At 30.4% G+C, this 21,598-nt stretch overlaps 1 protein-coding gene across 3 annotated transcripts; it reads right to left on the bottom strand.

Moving 5' to 3' along the window:
- Positions 1-6,250: 6,250 nt before the first annotated feature.
- LOC128894067 (arylsulfatase B-like) lies at positions 6,251-20,847 on the bottom strand. Of its 3 annotated transcripts, none has more exons than XM_054155511.1 (8): positions 19,328-20,847; positions 15,032-15,191; positions 11,571-11,797; positions 10,480-10,741; positions 8,841-8,998; positions 7,945-8,239; positions 7,214-7,491; positions 6,251-6,447 (listed from the first exon to the last, which is right to left on the bottom strand). In XM_054155511.1, the coding sequence occupies exons 3-8, from the start codon at positions 11,793-11,795 to the stop codon at positions 6,295-6,297; spliced, it is 1,371 nt and encodes a 456-aa protein (XP_054011486.1). In that variant the 5' UTR covers positions 11,796-11,797; positions 15,032-15,191; positions 19,328-20,847; the 3' UTR covers positions 6,251-6,294. The 3 variants fall into 3 exon arrangements, with proteins under 3 accessions (XP_054011486.1, XP_054011485.1, XP_054011487.1); XM_054155510.1 differs by lacking the exon at positions 19,328-20,847 and adding an exon at positions 18,018-18,474; XM_054155512.1 differs by lacking the exon at positions 15,032-15,191.
- Positions 20,848-21,598: the final 751 nt, after the last annotated feature.

The raw sequence follows: 21,598 nt of genomic DNA, 5'->3' as shown, positions 1-21,598 counted from the left end.
TCTCTCTCTCTCTCTCTCTCTCTCTCTCTCTCTCTCTCTCTATCTCATCGTCGATAAATAAACCTCTGTCAGACATTCATTACGTCGTTAAGTTTGGTTCGGACTTACCCGCCCTCTTTTTCAGGGGCGAACCGTTTACCTGCATCCGCGTACTAATATACTCCATCTTACTATGTAAGGAATAATATTATAATTACAACGTCGTATAAATTATGAAAATTGAACAATTAATTTTCTGAATCCTAGAATTATGCGTTACCGTTTACACGTGGATTTCGTTATATACGGTCAATAATAACTACACCGCAAATGTTTTAAGGGGATACACGCAGTCGTCATAAGCACAATTCAAGAATTTTTGTTTCACAATTTACAGTGGATGTAGAATGTATTCGTACACCGATCAACTTTTCAAAAAACTTTTGCGTGAAATCGTAGTTCGTTAACTTCTTTTTTTATAATCAATGATGTTTTACATATTCTCGGAAATCTCTAAGATAGATATACTCCAAACAACATTTACTAGTTAACATAATTTGTGATGTTAACAAAAAAATGCGAACACTGGGTAAAAGTATAGAAGCAATAAGTATTTGTACGATTCTTATGACGAGCCATTTACAGTAAAGTTTGTGACGTAAACACATTAGTTTATTGGTCCGTACGAATTAGAAAACATCAAATTTTCAGTAAAGTTCTTTTAAAATGGCTTTAGTAGAGGAATGGAAAAAGATCTCACTTCGAATAACTAATAATTTAGTTGATTTAATGCTTAGAAGAGTTACAATAATTATAAAATCAAAAGGAAATCCCACGAAGGAAGTATTATATACTTGTAAATTAATGTAGATTTCCTTTTTTTTTAATCAAATTTTAAAATTTTATCAATTTTGCGAATACTTATCGCTTCAATATTTCTATCGATTAATTGTTTTTTTTTTCTTGTTAATTTCGCAACTTACATAAATAGCTATTTTTTTTATTGTACTCTATCTATTCTAGAGGTTTCTGAGAATATGTACAATGTCATTGTTTATAAAAAATAAGTTAATCAATTACAATTTTACGTAGTTTTTTTGGAAATTGATCGGTGTACGAATACCTTGCTACACCCACTGTAAGTTCGATTCAAGAAGTTGCGATTGAGGTATTATTTTACGAATTTTTTAAAAGTAATGTATCAAGCGGGTGTTTATAAAACTTACAGGGTCTTTTATTGGTTACTCGATGATAACAAATATTTTCTTTTTTTTTCGTAAAGCCTTCTTCAATTTTGAACTTACCCAGTAAAACTAACGATTTTCTTATTTATCATATAAATAAGGTTAATTAAATTGAAATAAAAATAGCAGGAGAGTTGAAAGGGAAAATGTGGTTTTGGCAAACAATTTTACCATTATTCTCGACGATGTAATTATATAATATATATAACCAGAAAATCTTTAGTTTCTTTGAGATTGCCATTTTAAAGCAAAAGATGGTGCCAGCAAACTGAGACTGCAATTTTAAGCTAAAAAATAGCACTACTAAACTGAGATTAATTTGTTAGCAAAATTGTAATTTTTAAGCAAAAGATGATACCAGCAAGTACCATCTGCCTGAATAGGAAAAGAATATTGATATTCTTCTGCATAAAATAATTAATTTGTATATATTGGTGTATGACATATTTATTATACACTTATTATACATATATTGTAAATAGCTATACATTTATCTATATAATACCAATAATGAATAATATTGGTAATAACAACACAAATATTCTAAGCAAAACGTTAAAATGAAATATATATAATTTTATTGTAAGGATTACTAGAGAATTTTTATTTTGTTATTACCAATATTATGGTGGTTATATAAAAGATAGTACTTTGTAACAGAATATTAATGAATAATTATTTTTATAAAATACTTACTTTTAAAGATTAAAATAAAGGTTAAATAAAATAGAAGAAACCCAGTAATTATGCTTGCATTAAGGAATACTTCCCCCATATATATTGTAATTATCGTAAATACATTGCATTTTATTAAAATCAGTAAATTACATAATATGTATAATTTATCTATGTATATTATATCATTGAAAACTATGTTGGTTCCAATTTTTTTAAATGCAAGATTAAATATTAAAATTCATACTTAACGACAAGAACACAAAGTACAAAGTACCTGAGATCACAATTTTAAACAAAATAATGGCGTCACCAACTTTTAATGTGTCCACATCTAATATTTACTTGATTGAATTGACTTGACTTAAAATATAACTATAGTCAAGGTTAATAGATCAATACCTGTAGTATAGTTACTCTTCTTATCACTCTATGTGCCTTTCTGAACCCTTATACTTTGTACCACAGGCATATTTATATAATATCGTCACTATGGTACAAGAATTATAAATATTATAAGTTTAGCCTTATTTATTGTCTTCGTACACGTTCCCCGCTTACAAATAACATTATTGGTGGGCGCAACATCCTGCTTCACAGACAGCTATGCTCCATAGGGGCATAGCTCATGGCACTTCTCTTGCACGATGATAATAATTCCTTTTTTCTTAATATTATATATAAATCCTTCATAACCATCATCTTCGGTTTCCTTCTCCAAAACGAGCTCCGAAAATAACTTTCCAGGAACTTTTACACGCCCACGCAGCGGCAAATGCATGATTGCTGATGTGATAACGTCAAATAAATACGTAGATAAGCAATCCGTAGTCCTTTTTTGAAATCCCAATTTTATGAATTTAAATTATATGAATTTATTATATTCGTCAGTCATCACATCGAAGGGAATGTGATTTTCGTAACAAGTTTGCGTTAATTCTTGAAAGTATATTTCATATTATTAATTAATCGAAATTATGACAACCACAGAATCAGGAGTTGATTTTAAGGATACTTCTATTTATTTCGATGTATCAACTTTATAATTATTTCTGAGTCTTTTTAAAATGATATTATTTGAAATATTATTCCAAATAACATGTTATTTTATTTTATAATTATTTTTATACCTGTGATTTTATAATTATTTGAAACAACTGTTTAAAGTAATTGAGAAATTGTTCGAATGTTAAAATTAATTCCGAATTTCAATTTTAAATTTGTTGTCCATTCTCAGATGAACTAAATGTATTGACATTTCTGTAAAATAAAATGTCTGATCTATCTATGTTGCATGGTGATTAAATTATGAAAGATGTTTTCCTAAAGCATAATACATTTTACGGCAATATCAGATGGACCCAGACAAAAACCTCTTAAAACATTTCTTTCTTATAAGATCCCCTAAAAGATGTCTTATTTCGTGGATTATTTATTTCGTCAAAATTTAAATAAAAAATAACCAAACTACTAAACTAAATTACTATTATCATTATTTTCAAGTAACTGTATTGAAAATATCGATTCGAAACAAATATCGCTTCAAATACTTATCTCTCGTTTTGATTTCAATGAAAATTTGCCCCCAATTCTATCAAAGAGCACGGAGTTAGAACCTGATACATTTTTGACATGTATATTTTTTTTTTGTCTCCAAAGGAAACTATGGTCCAGAATCGTCTCAACTACCCCTCATTTCCAGTTCTTACACTAATTCTAAGACACCCTGTATATTTAAATTGAAAAAGGAAATGAATGGTATCAATGACGTTGGAAAATTAATTATATTATAAATCTCTTAAAACATTTCATTCTTATAAGATTTCATAAAAGATGTCTTGTTTCGTGGATTATTTATTTCGTCTTTTAAATAAAAAATAGCCGAACTTCTAAACCAAATTACTGTTATCATTATTTTCAAGTAACAGTATTGAAAGTAACTGTATTGAAAACAACGACTCGAAAAAAATAACGTTTCAAATACTTATCTCTCGTTTTGATTTCAATGAAAGTTTGCCACAGGTCTGTTAAAGAGCACGGAGTTAGAAATTGACACATTTTTTCAAAGCGGGCGACTTGTGTAATTTCTATCACTGTATGATCGCACAGTGGCGCGTGAATCATTGCGAGAGCGTTGATACTAATTATATTCGCACTTTCACTCGGTGCGCTTAAAAGGACGACTAAGAGGGTTCAGCGGCATGTAAGGGGGGGGGGGGGGGCGGGCGGGAAGAAGGGAACGGGTTAAAAACAGTTTATTGCCGGAGGACTGCGAAGGATGGCCGCTTCGTTCGTTTCAGATTATTTCCTGCCATTATTCGTCGAAGATGTCTACCACAAAAAGGGGGCAAACAGATCCGGCAACAGCTGCTTGGCTATTAAAACCGACTTAAACCTTCAAACCCTCGGCATGATCGCCAGAGTTACCCCCTCATTCCACGGGTTTCTTCCACGTCAACCCTCTGCGTGATTACATACAAAGCTAACGCATCTATATGCCGGAGTCTTCCCTGATAAACGAGCAAATTGCTAAACCGGAATAAAGATGAGATAAGAATGAAATTATGAAAAAAACCGGGAGAAAGACTTTTTAGACCTACGGTTCATTTTAAGTCAAATTGCGCAACATTGTTCTCCTTAAAGATATCTATATTAACATAACTTATTCTTTGAATTTCATGTTATTTATGTCAGACAATTGGTTTGTACAGTTTTCTTATAAACTACGTTCTTTCAACAAATTCTATTACATTTTAAGAAGTCTTCTTTAAATTTATTGCTTAATAACAGTAACAATTAATATTTTCCTAGATGAAGTAGCCTATAAAACTTTCGTTGCAACTTAAAGAGTAATTAAACAAAACTTTGTCAGTATTCCACAAAAATATCAGAAATTATAGGGATATCGAAATCATAGGGAAACATACCGATTTTGAAGCTTGCATTATTAATGTAGTAAGCTGTTGTTGTTTCACTAATAAAGACACTTGGACAAATACGCAAATATTTTCTATGCTATGTGAAAATGAAAAAATATATAAAGATAATATATATATAAGTAAAATATATATATATATATATATATATATATATATATATATATATATCGTATCAACTACCCCTCATTTCCAGTTCTTACACTAATTCTGAGACACCCTGTATATTTAAATTGAAAAAGGAAATGAATGGTATCAATGGCGTTGGAAAATTAATTATATTATAAATCTCTTATATATATATTGCACATATAATATATATATATATATATATTATATATTATATATATAATGTATATATATACATATAATAATACATATAAAAAATAATGCATATAATAAATATAATACATAGACATATATATCACATATGTATATCTATGAATTATATTTATTATTTATTTATTTTATGTATTATCTATGTATTATTATAATACATACATATATATAACGTATATATAATACATAGTCTGCAGATTTTATAATATAGAAAATATATATAAAATATACATAATGTATGTAATGTATGTAATGCATATAATGTATATAATGTATATAATGTGTATAATGTACGTAATGTATCTAATGTAAAATATACATAATGTATATTATTATATTATTATTATATTATTTACAATAATATCGTTATTTCAGTTTGCATACCTTTACATACCTTTTCGATACGTTTATCATATATTTATTATAATAATATATTTGTAATGCCAGTGTCACTATTCTGTCGGTGAAATTGAATTTTAGAAATTGTGGAAGTTGTACATTTACGCGGGTATATAACGTGCAATTAAATTGATATCAACGTACTCAGGAACGACAGCATCTCATCTGCATAATCTGTAAACAATAACGTGTCTGAAAAAAGCCGACTTAGCGATGAACTTTTTGTCACTTCTTACCGCCACCGTGGTTTATAATTTCATACAGGGTGTCCCAAGACGTGTGGTACATCTAAGCAAGAGGTAATAGTAAAAATGTAACGCATGTAAAAATGCGTATCAAACGTGTCTTCACTATGCGTTTTAATTTTTAATAGATATGTTACAAAACACATATCGAATTTTATTATCTCAAAAATTAGGATTATTTGACAGAAAGTATTTTACATTTCCTCTTTATTCTCTTTGTATTTGTACGTGGTATAATATACTGTACTATATTATATACACAATAGCATGTATACTATAGCAGTATAATTATATAAAAATAAGTTTTATACAGATTTTTTTAGTCTGTGTGTATAGTAACATAAAATTATTTCTTTTCGGATAAAGGTTGTTGAGATGACAATTAAAATATCAGTAAAAAATATAAAATTTCTATCATCAGATATCGCAGTCATTTAAGTATGAATAATTTGTAGATTGATTTTGTGTCACGAGGTACTAAGAAATTAGATGTAAAGGATATTTAACTATCCAAGGCATCCATGTTCCGTTGAAGTGTTGGGGTAAAGAGGCTGAATTCACTGGTGCATTTGTTTGAGGCATTAAAACTTTACTGTATTCTTTTATGTAGTGATTTAATTCGTCCACAATCTATAAATGAAAACACCTTTTAATAAGATATTTTTTACACAAAAAGATGTTAAGAAGAATATTAATCCTTTGCACTCGAGAGGTGACTCTCAGTCACCATTAGGTCTTACGGAGCAAATCTACAATACCTAATGTTTCTTTAGGTTGAATTTCTTTGGAGCACGAAGTGTCAATAAAATGATTGTCGGCGAGGTAAAGGTGAGCTTATTCTCAAATCTAGATAGCTTAGAATTCGTGGCAATAGAATGCTAAGAAACATCTCGAGTTCCTGGCAGATATCAGAAAAAAAGGTCTCGAGTGCAAAGGGTTAAAATGTATTTAGAAAAATATCAAAAATATTTAAACAAGAAAATTATAATTTTAAATAATATGCTAGATTCTTTCAAAAAATAGATTACAGAAAATTATAGAGAGTAACAATCGTTAATGTGTACACATTTTGTAGTACTTACTCTATTTTGTACATTTAATTACCTGTATACGTAAAAATGATTTTAAAAGAATAACTTTTCAAAAGGTCACCGGAAGGTCAATTTTACACATTACAAATATTACACATACTTGAATTTCTCTTTTTATCAGAAACAGTATGACAATAATAAAATTACCCAATCTCATTAACAAAAAACACACAAATAACCTTGAAATCTCGGAAAATATGACCTTGAGATCACATTTGATCTACCATAACTTCGAATTATTAAAAACAACGGAGATATTTCAGAGGTGCAAAGTTTAGAAGACTCACCCAGTATATTTCACATACCTTTGGATATTCGAGAGACAAATCTGTTGTCTCGCAAGGATCGTTATAAACGTCGAACAAACATGTATGTAAACATGTAGAATACGTCGTGAAGTTCTTACAAGTTACTGTTGCCTTTTCTCGAAGCTTAATTACGTCCTCATCTTTTAACGTAGACTTCGATATTTTTGCAATTGCAGAGCCTGCTAATGATCGCAAAACACTGGATGTATTGTACTGTGGGTACAATTTGTTTATACCGTTGTCACCATAGAAATTAGGGTATTCAGAAACAGCTCCTATAATAAAAGACATTTAAAAAAATACAGCATAATACTGCGTTATAATGAATATTACTGGATAATGCAGCATAATACAACGTAATATAGGTTTACACAGGATAATCAAAAGCTTAATTCTGGATACTGAGGCATAATACAGTGTAATACAGACTAATACTAATACGGGCTAATTTTGGATATTGCAGCATAATAGAGAATAATACATAATACACCGTAATACTGCATATACAGGATAATGCAGCATAATACAGCCTAATATAGTATAATACAGCATGCCAGAACACTACATAATACAACATAATACAGTACAACAGAGTGTACTACAGCATAACACAGCTTAATATTGGATACTGCAGCATAATAAAACATAATACTCCAGAACAGTTTAGAACCCCGTAATGATGTATAATACAGCACAGTATGTTCAAATAGAAATATTTTTTTTATTACCATTGAGTAATTTATATCTTCCTATTAAAGCCGACGAAACGTTTGCAACTTCATCTATGTTTAACAATACACCAGTGCGGCCAGTTCCCTTCGCAGAAACAATGGTATCCCATTGATCAACACCATCGAGAGTTTCTCCTAGATCCTCTAGATTGCCACCCGCAGCCGAGTAAAATGTCGGTAACCAATCGGTAATGTGCATCAAACTATCAGAAATTCTGGAGACGCTTTTTATCAATGGCGAATAGATGCACGCCACGCCACGGATACCACCATCGAAAAGTGTTAACTTTATCTGAAAATTACGATATCGCGATTGTAGCTTGGTCCTTGTTTCAACGTTTTTTGAAATCAATGTTACGCGCCCCATAAATACCTTGCAATATATAAAAAAAACTCCTGCAAGATTTGAGTGGTTAATTTTAACATTAACACGTGGCCCAAATTTTCAAAATTTATAAATGAAAAATACATGGAATTTTTTCAATTAATTACTTTCTTTTTATAACTCCGGTAAAAATTGATGAAATAATTTGAAATTTGACAGTGCTACTATGTACTTATAGTAATAATAGAAACAAGCCCTAAAAATTTCGATTTTTTTATCTTAATTATTTCCTTATACATCAGTTCAGTAAATATAAACCTATTTTCTCTACTTAAAATATTTTTGTAATATTATTTTGAATGTTTCAAATATGAACTTATTTATTATTATTTTTTTACAAAAGTTCCATAAACAAAACTTTTATCTCGGATAATTAAAAAATGTACGTATATCAAAATTTTTCCTCCAATAAAAATGTATAGAAAATAATGAATAAGTTCATATTTAAAACATTTGTCATGATATTACACAGATATATTGTTGCATACTAATAAAGATAATTCATTACCCCTCGAAGAGGATAATTCGATCCGTAGTTCTGCGAAGAACCCACAGTTGGTGCACCATTGTCAGACATGAAGACAATAATCGAATTTTCCAACATCTCCGCTTCTTTCAACGCCTTCACTACTCTACCGACAGATTCGTCCAAAGCGGTAACCACACCTGAAAATAGAATATTATAAACCTGTTCACTTTGCGGCGTCCATTGTCTTCGTCTACAAATCTAATTGATTTTGTAAAAATAACTTCTCACAAGGTCATTCGAAGGTCGATATATTATAAATGTGTGAGTTCGTCTTTTTATCAGCTATAATATTGCAAGAATAAATTGATGACCTTGAAATTACAGAAAATATGACCTTGAGATAATTTTCGCATAGTGAGTAATATTACCTTCTCGAAACTGAAAGGTTTTTATTAAAACAATTTTTTCGTGTCGTTTAAAGCAACGAAAATATTTAGAGTGTTATACTATTATATACAATTATTATTATTATTATATACAATTATTATTATTATTATTATTATTATCATCAACATTATACAGGGTGTCCTATGCAAATGGAACAAGCTGTACCTCCTAAACGGTTGGGAATAGAAAGAAATGTTTTAAGTGAAAGTTAAATGATTTCGGGTGTTGCATAACATGCAATTAACTTTATGCACTTTTGTGCATCAGTGCATCAGAAAAATGCAACTGCACTTTTTTTTTAAAAGGGAAACCTATATTTTTGACGACACAGATCGATGGAATTTCTTGTGCTCTACAAAAAAGTACTGACATACTTATGCCCTAAACTTGTTCGTTAAGAAGTTATTGATGGTAATAGTTATCCGAATAATTTTTTTAACCGAATTCGATAACTTTTACCATCAATAACTTCTTAACGAACAAGTTTAGGGCATAAGTATGTCAGTACTTTTTTGTAGAGCACAAGAAATTCCATCGATCTATGTCGTCAAAAATATAGGTTTCCCTTTTAAAAAAAAGTGCAGTTGCATTTTTCTGATGCACTGATGCACAAAACTGCATAAAGTTAATTGCATGTTATGCAACACCCGAAATCATTTAACTTTCACTTAAAACATTTCTTTCTATTCCCAACCGTTTAGGAGGTACAGCTTGTTCCATTTGCATGGGACACCCTGTATACAGGGTGGTCCACGCAATTGTTTCAAGTCATACCTTCGTTATTATTGCATTCTACGAAAAAATGCCAAAGGAGAAAGTTCTACTGTTTATTTCTGTTATGTTACCAATGTCGAAAGGGTGTTTACCTTTACAAGTGTGTTTACCTTACTAGTCATTAAGCGTTTGAGCATCTTCTTCAAAAAAAAAACATTTTTTGAAAATATCTCGAGATCCAATCATTTTTTTGCCATGGTACGCTAATCATTGTTTACGTAGAATGAACAGAAGAATCGACCTGTATAAAAAATAATATGCATTTCTATTTAAAGAAATGATGCAATTGTTAATTGCACATGCACTGCTGCATCTAAACAAAATTTTAAGGCCTACAGATGTAGTGCTCTTCGAACCATTTATCTTTCTCCTTTGGCATTATTTCGTAAATGCAATAATAACGGAGTTATGACTTGCGTGGACCACTCTGTATTGTACGATCTTTTACATTGTATACCTGCAAGCTTCCTTCTACCAAAGTCTTCTATGTAGCCTAAGGTAGCATTCATTTTCTTCTCATCGCGAACTTCCATTATATCTTCGGAGTCAGTGGAATGGGCAGCGGCGTGTGCCAATTGGAGATACAGTGGTCGTCTACGATCATGGTTCGCGATTATGTTTTCAGCCTTATCGGTGATAAGATCGGTTATGTATTGATAATCGTATTCCGCGGACAGTCTCCCAGGCACGTCGTAATGCAAATCGTGACCGGTGTAATTCTGTAAAGGAATATTAACTTTCTTCAAATTTATGTTCTTGTTTATGTGTTTCACGAATAGAAACATTAATATTTTTTCTAATAACAAATAAAACAATCACCCATCTATTCATATTCAATATAATTATAAGAAATGAAGTAGTAAAAATGAATACAGTTCAGTAAATCCGTTAATAAAAGTACTCAACATTAGCTAAATCAATGTGTTTCGAATGCACTGCAATTTGGCATTCAATTCGTGTCCATGTAAGAAAATTAGTTAAATAATAATTAATATAATAACTGTTACGGAATGTATTTATATATATTAAGTATACATACTAATACATGAGCCGTAAATTGCAAAAATCGATTAACTCCACTTTTTGAAAAATCTTATTTAAGTATCAAAGCACTTGGTAGAGTCATAACCTTTTATATTTATAATAACTAGACTGCGGATCTTTATGCATTTATAGGAAATTTGAATGTACAAGAAACTACAAAATCCAAACAATATGCAAAAATATAAAAAAGATTGAAAGTAAAGTTCACGTTATAATATTTGCAGAATAAAATAAATTCCTATTTAGGTTCAATTTTTGTAGGCACGTTTGCGAAGATCTTATTTTGCATAAAGATCCGCAGTCTAATAATAACTTTCCCGAGTAATAAAGATTAACTTTATTAAACGACTAAATTTTTTTGGCTTTTGAATAATAAATAATTTACTTTAGGAGCCACTTCCGTCCCATTTCTGAACACTTTGTTTTATATAGTTAATCGAATTGTGCAACGAACGGCTCGTATTATAATAACGAAAGCGTATCAAAGTAAAAAGGATAACTCACATTTTGAACAATGGTGTGATTAAAAAATGTAATATAACCATTATAGTAGCCGAAAAAGGTATCGAAGCCACGATACGCTGGCGTGTGATAGTCACTGTAATAACCAACGTGCCACTTTCCTACGAGATGACTAGTGTATCCCAATTTTCGTAGATATTCCGGGAGAAGAGTATTGTTTAAAGGTATTGCGCGAGGCTCGCCTGCTCTCAGCGGATAGCCTTGCATACCTAAAATCAAAAGATGAGTTTCAAACTAGGTATCTATCATATAAAGAAACATTGAAAATATTTTTTTTTATATCTCCAAGATTATTTACAATTTGTCCATCAAAAACTATGGTGCAGTAGAACCTCTATTATCTAAATCAAATTCTCTATTAACCCTTTGCACTCGAAAGATGACTCTCAGTCACCATTAGGTTTCACGCAGCAAATTTGCACTCGCCATCAGAAAACTGGGGACACTTTTTCAAAACGTCATAAATATGGGAGTTTCCAACCGATTTTCGTGAAACTTCGTCAGGAGTAGTTTTGTAGTGTCCTCTGGGTGTGTGTAAAGTTCCATTGGCGAGGCTTGATGCGAAGGGGTTAATTCACCCCCATAAAGAGGATGGTGCAGGGAAATGGCACCTTTGAAGGGTCCAGGCGTGACGGAAAGGATTGAAAAAATCAAAAACACCTTCTTTAGGTTTAATTTCTTTGGAGCCCGAAGTGTCGATAAAATGATTGTCGGCGAGGTAAAAGTGACCTTATTCTCAAATTTAGATAGCTTAGAATTCATGGCAATAGAATGCTAAGAAACATCTCGAGTTGCTGGTAGGTACCACAAAAAAAAGGCCTCGAGTGCAAAGGGCTAACCGACCCTCTGTTACTCGGACCCTCCATCATTCGATATACATTCTTATATATTTTAAACTTAGGCGATCCATAAACGATATAGGATTCAACATTTGAGAGTGTAGAAATAGGGCTGATACTAGCCATAACTAGAACATAACTGTCGGTACAGAATTAAATCTGTTAATCCTTAAAATTTTGACCAAATTGTAGTTAAATTTAATATTTGTGTGTTTTGTTTAACCCTAGAATGGAAAGGTCACTGTTTAATCTTTTAATGGAAAGATTGAGTAATTTTTACTCCTTTTCAAAATACCCAAATTTTACCTTCTTTTTTCATTAGTACGTAAAGTATCAAGGAATAAGGTACCAACATGGTTAAAAGTAACAATAAATTTTAAATACAAGTCTTGAATAAAGTGTAAAGAAGTAACAAGAGGTAATGCAAGGAGTAAAATTTACTCATTCTTTCCATTCTAGGGTTAAAGAGGAATAATTAATTATCTCATAAAGGGGATGAAGCTATCAAAGAAATGTTTTTACAAGAGATATTTAGCACAAATATCCAAATTCTGTGGAGTAAATAATTTATTATTAGGTGAAGTATCAAGGAATAAGGTACCAACATGGTTAAAAGTAACAATAAATTTTAAATACAAGTCTTGAATAAAGTGTAAAGAAGTAACAAGAAGTAATGCAAGGAGTAAAATTTACTCATTCTTTCCATTCTAGGGTTAAAGAGGAATAATTAATTATCGCATAAGGGGGATGAAGATATCAAAGAAATGTTTTTACAAAAGATATTTAGCACAAACATCCAAATTATGTGGTGTAAATAATTTGTTTGTAGGTGAAGCTGTTGGGAAGATTTGATTATTTTCTCGGCAATTTTGATTTCGAGGTAAGATGATCAACAAGGATCATCCTCGCCTACAAGTGGCCGCCCAAGTGGATGACTCACTCGCACTATATGAACATAAATAGTACGAGGAAATATTGGCACTATTTCTTTGTAGCAACAGCACGATTATTACTGGAAATCGTGGTATAGCCATTGGCGGTCGACCGTCCGCGATGGCGCGCATAATATTCGTCACGGTCCCACTCATCCTTTGACCTTGCCATAAATACCTCGAAAGTCGAGTAGCATCAGGCCAACGACCTCCAAAATTTGTTAACAAGATTCCAGAACGTTAGGAAAAATTTGAAAATTTCTATGAATACAATTGAAAAATTAAAATTTCAAGTGTAGAATCGAAAATTCAAATAACAAATGTAAAACTGAAAATTCAAATAACAAATGTAAAACTGAAAATTCAGATAACAAATGTGAAACTAAAAATTCAAATAACAAATGTGAACCTAAAAATTCAAATAATAAATGTGAAACTGAAAATTCAAATACTAAAGGTCAAACTAAAAATTCAAATAATAAATGTCAAACTGAAAATTCAAATACTAAAGGTCACACTAAAAATTCAAATAATAAATGACAAACTGAAAATTCAAATACTAAAGGTCAAACTAAAAATTCAAATAATAAATGTCAAACTGAAAATTCAAATAATAAATGTGAAACTGAAAATTCAAATAATAAAGGTCAAACTAAAAATTCAAATAATAAATGTCAAACTGAAAATTCAAATAATAAATGTGAAACTGAAAATTCAAATAATAAATGTCAAACTGAAAATTCAAATAACAAATGTAAAACTGAAAATTCAAAAAATAACGAAGAATTAAGAATTTTTAGACATAATTGAATGATTTAAAATTTTAAATAAAATAACTAACAAACTGAAAATTTGAAAAAAATGATTGAAACATTTTAGACCTGAAAAATAAGTCACAAATTAAAATCCAAATAATAAGTGACACATTGAAAATTTTTAAAAATAATTGAAAATTAAGAAACTTTAACCGCAAAGTTTGTAGGGTTAAAGAAGTGCCACTTGTTGATGAATTCTACTCCCCTCCAAAAGAAAAATAGACAACTCTTGGATTCTGTGCTTTCATTCGTCTAGTCACATCGAGTAGACGAAACAAACCAGAGAATCCAAGTAAATCGCTCAACAGTTGCGGAACAGTTGTCTCCAGTGACAAAAAATAACAGTTATTCTAAAATTGTTAACAATAAAAATCATTAATAAAAAATTGATTATTATTGAAATTCAAGATAATCAACACAGAATATAAGGGAACGCGCAATTGCTTCATTATCAGGTCCCCCCAAGAATCAAATTTTTTGAATCACGCTTTCCAAATCGGGGCAAATTTGTAAGAGCAGCAAGTAGGTTGGACGGAGCCAGCATTTGAGAGCGCCTGGCAGATAGGCAACCTTTCCCTGTTTTAAAATATTTTTTTTTGGAAATACTACGATACAAAATGCAAGGCCATACGGTGAAAAGTTCCCTGTAGAAAAAAAGGAATGCGTTGGTCGTATCCAGAAGAGAATGGGAACTCGACCGCGCAACAAGAAGAAGGAATTTGCTGGAAAGAAACTGATTGTCAGCAACTGCTGATTGAAGGGAAGAGGTTTATTAGAGGCAGGCTTATGACGGGCATTCGACTGTACCGACACAATCAGATCACGCGTTGGAAGTATAAATCGTATTAAAGGAATACCTGTTCGAATAGGATAACGTCCGGTAAGGAAAGCTGTCCTTGATGGAGTACATATCGGCAAAACGTAATGCCGTTGAAGTATTACTCCGTGGTAAGCGAGAGCGTCTAAGTTTGGCGTAGGTACTTGATTGCTGCCGTGAAAACTTACGTCATTCCAACCCTTAACGAAAAATTGGTAATGTTTAGTGTTCGTTAATTCGCTTTAAATTGCATAAACTCCCGCAGTCTAGATATCACATTCATAGTCAACGACATTAGAAGCATAGAAACCCTCATTTTCGAATTTCTATGAACAATCAATTAAATATGAACAATCTTTTATTTTTGGTTATTTTTTTGTGTTTTTATTCCTCGAAGCATCATGTTAAATAATCATTAGAATTTCTTAATTAAGTGCACTGAGATAACACGAGTGTGTTGTCATAACCCAGATAATATAACAATAGTCGTTACACTTATCTATTTCTTTTTACCAGATTATCTTCTATAACAATTATTCTATAAGTATTTACTAAAATCCTTTATTTAATACTAAGATTAGAGCAAGATTACTCAGAACTTCAAAGTAAGTAAAATAAAGAAAACACTAATTCAATTGAATCGAACTCATTTTGAATCGAACTCATTTGAGTTTGAATTAATGTTTGAATTCAAAACGGAATATTCTATGACTAAATTTGCTTCAATTATTTTCACAGATGTGTAAAAGGTGATAACTAAACTGCGGATCTTTATGCATTTATGGGAAATTTGAATGTCCAAAAATTTACAAAATGCAAACAATATGCAATAATATAAAAAAGATTGAAAGTAAAGTTCATGTTATAATATTTGCAGAATAAAATAAATTCCTATTTAGGTTTAATTTTTGTAGGCACGTTCGCGATGATTGTATTTTGCATAAAGATTCGCATTCTAGTGATAACAAATATGTGAGAGCTTTTTTGAGGATCAAATTATCACACCAAAATAAATCGAAAAGTCCTGTATCGTTTTGTGATCTGAGGCTTTGTTATCGAGATATAAGTAGTCGAAGTTTACAGGTGTGACTTCCGGTGCGCGCTGTTCGAATCCAACATCAGCTGTTCGCGTGGTCGCACATTACGTACTCGTTAAAAAAGAAACGGACCGATGTACACTCACTTCACTTTCTGCTAAATTAATTTTATCTTACAAGGAACTGTTTTATAATTATATGGAAGTCTCCAATAAATGTTATAGTCTGGTAATAACAGGTCATCGACATCTGATTAACAGGAAAATGATAATTAGCACAGGTAGGCCCGAATTTTGCCAGCAGGTATATTCGTTTAGTATCATCGGTATTATTTTCAAAACTGACATTTTCCTCTTTTAACGGTATAAAAAATTATACTGACGATACTAGACAGATAGACATGCTAACGAAATTCGGGTCTACCTGTGGTGATTAACAGTTTCCTGCTAATTAGAACATAAATTTTATTGAAGATTTTCAGGTGTTTTTCAAGCAGTTTTTTATAGAATAAAATTCATTTATAGAATTAAATTAAATAGTAACATTATTAGGTAGAGCGAAAAGTAATGTCGTTTCTTTTACATTAAATTCAAACTTTTCGATAAATTTCTATCTTGAATTCATTATATAATCGCCCTCATTATCAGCAGCCTTTTGTCACGTAGTGTGCAAATTTTCAATATCAGAAAAATCAATGAGCTGATAAATGATAAACAAGTATTTAAGATGGCAAAAACGACATTACTTTCCAGTCCACCTAATATATAATAAAATAATACTATATAATAATATATATATAATAATTATATATTATAATTATATATTATAATTATATAATAATTATATATTATAATTATATAATTATTTATATAATTAAATTTATTTATTTTTATTAGGAGAATGTGAAACGAACAAGCGAATGGCATCGATACGTGTTTCTTCTGGATGACTGCGCAAGCGCGCGGCCACGCGAACAGCTGACTGATTGTGAGATTCAAATAGCGCGCACCGGAAGTCACATCTATAAATTTCAACTGTTTATATCTCGATAACGAAGCCTCAAATAGCAAAATGATTAAGAACTTTTCGATTCATACTAGTGTGAAAATTTGATCCTCAAAAAAGTGCCCAGATATTAATTAACACTTTTTACATATATTAAATTATATAAGTGAAAATTTACTCGTAGAAGCTTACATTATGTATATTATTTATAAATTGTATTATATAATATTATTATAATTATGGTTATATACATATGTATAGATAATATAATTTTTTTCGAATAAATTATTACTTATCTAATTTAAATGTAATTATTGTTGGCAATAGGATCTTCCTACGCTACAATACGTTGGTAGCATTGCTCCTTTTTGGCGATGCGTTGTGTTTTTTGTTTAATGTATCACGTTGTGTAATTTAATTTTTCATAATAAACTATACGTATCAAACGAAATATGCGTAAACTCTGTCAATTATTTAAACTCTGAACAGGATTCACTAATCCCCTACAGTAGACGTATATATAAATTACAATTTTTAAATAATTTGTAACATTTAGTCATTTCATACAAAGATATTAATTATTTCTAATGAGAGAAACCGACCTGTCTTGCACCAAACTAAAATCATGCAAGATTAAAAAAATCGATTTAAAAATTGAATATTACAAAATCAACATATACAAATCCAACGAGTATTGTTTTTTCATCATTCAAACCAATCTTGGATTTGGCCGAACTTGTGCATCCCGCAAACTTTTCTGTGAAACTATTAATTATTACTAATGAGAGAAACCGACCTGTCTTACACCAAACTAAAATCATGCAAGATTTAAAAAATCGATTTAAAAATTGAATATTACAAAATCAACATATACAAATCCAACGAGTATTGTTTTTTGATCATTCAAACCAATCTTGGATTTGGCCGAACTTGTGCATCCCGCAAACTTTTCTGTGAAACTATTAAAATTAACAGAAACATTACCAGATCATCCGCTATAATAACGATTATGTTTGGCCGATGCGCATTCAGCTCGAGTTGGAATCCTTGCATCAATACGACGTACAAACCCCCCGAGAGTAATATTACGACGATTATGAAAAACACGACGCGTTTCGTTATTGTCTGCATAGTTATTATTAGATCCAATCACGTGCAATCTATTATTATTAAACTTATCGAGCTTGTTTATTAAACTTATCTTGAAAATTACGTCGGTAGATTTTTGTTCGCGAGCACTGTTTTGAAAATATCAAGACACCAAACGAAACATTGATATTTATACCAACGTACGAAGATAAAAGATTAATTTAGTTAATCAAACTACTGCGCGCACAAACAGACGAAATGCAAGCGTTTCAATAAAAGTTGACACGTAGCGATGCCTCGTGATAAGATCCGTGTACCCGATAACAACGGTTTAACGGCAGGAGCGTAACTGTACCGTCTAACATACACTTTGCTGGTTTTAAACACCGATGGAGAAAGTATTCTGTGGGATGTAATGGTATTACAATTATCACTTTCGCTTATGCAGGCACCCGATATCGAAGGTTAGGCTCGATGATCGCAATTGTGTACAGAGTTATTTGTGAATTGTAAACGGGGAACCGAATATGTACGTCCTTCTTTTTAATATGGATAACCGCATTAGGATGCCAAATATTAAGTGTTCTTTGTGACTTTGTTGCAGAGAAACATTTACGTAATTTTTGTTTAATTTTGAAGATATTTTGGGTACGATCCTACAGTATGTAATAATGAAACAACAGAAAATAAAGATAAGCTTGGTATCAACTAGTAATTAAAGAAACGCTTCTAAAATATGCTAAATCACGTTTCATTTTCTTGGAGTAATGAATTTTTGTTATATACAGAAAAATGTTTTTGTAAACACTCTAGAGAAATTCCTACTGTTGCTGTTGATCACGGGATTGATCAAACAATTCCAAATTTGGACTGAGTTTTTTAAGTTTTCCTCGAGGTCATAAGTTTATAAGTTTACTTTGTAATGCTCGTTACTAAAGAATTATTTAATAGTTATAGTTTTGTAAGTTTACTTCGTACAGCTCTTTACTAAAGAATTATTTAATAGTTACAATTTTAAAAGTTTATTTCGTAAAGCTCCTTACTACAAAATTATTTAATAGTTATAGTTTTGTAAGTTTACTTCGTAAAGCTCCTTACTACAAAATTATTTAATAGTTACAATTTTATAAGTTTAATTTGTAAAACTCCTTACTAAGTTATTGAATAGTTACAATTTTATAAGTTTACTTCGTAAAGCTCCTTACCAAAAAATTATTTAACAGTAAGCTTTGGATTTTCTAGCACGACTCAATAAAAAAACACAAAAAGTGATAACAACTCAAGCATTTCATCTCGCTCGGACTCGTTTGAAATCACTGACAATAATTCGCTTAACTGTAAATGCCAGTGCCAGTTGCATGTTATCTAAGTATGGAATCACTCGTATGGTCCATTGTGCAAGCAACGACCAAGGCATTACTCGAGATCGTGCTAGAACTGATTGTGAGACACTCGGGCAACTTATGCGTAATATATGTATAGCAATTCCACGAGCAATTTCTTATCATTTTATACGATGCATTATTTGCCAAATTTTGACATTCGTTTTTAATTCTATTTATTTCATTCCGCTCCATTCATTTTTTTTAAATCTCATAAAATGACAATTGTATAAGATCGTTGTATAAATTTGAAAATTTATATATTTCATAAGTTTTTAAGAAATGCATGGAAAAGGTGTAGAAACACAAATGTAGATATATGTGTTTACATAATTCTTAAATGATTGTAACAAATGCAAGAAAAAGTTGTAAATATTAGAATATATTTTATTAATGTTAAAAGTTCTTAAAAAATGTGTGAAAATATAAGTGTGATAAAATAATCTAACTTTTCTTCATCATTAACCGTTATAACAATCGTAGCATTGCGTAATAAAAATAGATGAGAAATACCCTAAAAAGATATTGGATGATTTATAGTCATTCATTTATTTTGTTGTACCTATTATTTTATTTACTTATTTATTTATGTACTAAAGAGAGAGTCCTTTGTTAATTTTATTAATACAGGGGCCAATATTAAAAAGAAAATATAAATATGAATTAATTTATTTAATATTAATTTCTTAAACGTTACGAAAGCTATTCAAACATTTGTGAAATTTCCCTGTAACTACACAATTCTGAAATATAAAAAGGCAAAGAATTAAACAAATATATCAAGTTTTGAAAGAATTAATTTCTCTATTTTTCAATATTTTAATATCGCCAAGAATATGTAGCAAAAGGAAAACGTTGAAATCTCGAAGCGATGAGAGCGAAATCTGAAATAATTTGTATTCGACGTCTTAAAATCATTATCTTTCATAATTTGATAACTTTATTTCCTTTTAAGGAAATTTTATATAAAATTCTATAAATATATACTACTTTCTATAAAAACAGCATCATGTTTGTATAGGAAACTATGAAACGATGTTTAAAAAATCATTTAAAAGCTCATTGTTTCAGACTTTCTGATTGCGTATTTCTTAACATAAACTTAATTTGTAATTTAGTAACAATTCTACGTGAAAAGTCATATATAAATATCATTATGTATTACCAATGAATATAACTTTGATTGTTAAAATTCAGTTGGACTCCAAATAACTCGAGGCACGTGACAAATGTTTTGTTTACCACGAGAAAACAATTCAGGCCTAAAAGTGATTAAAGAAGATTACTGTTGGTGAAGCATTACTTTTGTCAACCTCGATTAATCATTTTAAAGGTATCTGAAATCAACGAGACGCTTTGTATTCTACAATACGTTCCACAGATTACACAAAATTACATTTTATGACAACAAAATTAACGAAATTTGACTGATAAGATGAAATTCGCGATATCCTATGTTGGGATCAATGTCAATATTGAAGTATGAGATAATAGACACCGATTACTGCAGTCGCCTTTGCAATGTCTACAGAGATATCTTAAATTACAAAAAATGCTTGATGTTCTTTTTTAACCTAAAAATAAAACATTATTCGCTTTAAATTTCTACTTAAACTAGAATTACAAATTCGTGAACGTAAAGGTACGGAATTAATTTCTACACCTAATATTTATTATATACGTATATGGTTGATTTACATATAATTTATATCGCATTTTATTTATTAAAATGATGTGTCAGCTCCTTACTAAGCGTTTTCTCGCAGTATCTTTATCTACGTTAGATTGTATTTTTTTGGCAAAAATGCATTGAATCTGTTGGGGATTAGCTTGATGAATAAAGTCAATTTATAAAAAAATGACAGATGTTTATATCTGTCGTAGAAAATTGGACGTTACGTAATAATATGTAACAATATAATACTTGACAATAAAAAGAAATTAAGTCTGCTCCAATTGGTTATTAGATTTTGTGATTTTATTACAATTGGATATTACATTTAGTGATTTGGAAGTAAAGGTTTGAAGATTTGGTCTCGTTTGTTAAAGTTTCGTTTCGTTTGCAATGGTATTTATGCACCACTAAAAACAAAA

This window comes from Hylaeus anthracinus, unplaced genomic scaffold (assembly GCF_026225885.1).
Source record: "Hylaeus anthracinus isolate JK02 unplaced genomic scaffold, UHH_iyHylAnth1.0_haploid 3, whole genome shotgun sequence".
NCBI classification, from domain to species: Eukaryota; Metazoa; Arthropoda; class Insecta; order Hymenoptera; family Colletidae; genus Hylaeus; species Hylaeus anthracinus.
The sequence above is the reverse complement of the archived record's forward strand: the minus strand, read 5'-3'. Positions and strand labels throughout refer to the sequence as shown.

Excerpts from the sequence above, each read along its gene's own strand:
- LOC128894067 (XM_054155510.1), bottom strand. The coding sequence starts at position 18,164 with ATGCAGACAATAACGAAACGCGTCGTGTTTTTCATAATCGTCGTAATA. Across the intron at positions 8,240-8,840 it reads CGAATTATCCTCTTCGAGGG|ATAAAGTTAACACTTTTCGA; the intron begins GTAATGAATTAT and ends CGTAATTTTCAG. Across the intron at positions 7,492-7,944 it reads AAGATATAAATTACTCAATG|GAGCTGTTTCTGAATACCCT; the intron begins GTAATAAAAAAA and ends CTTTTATTATAG.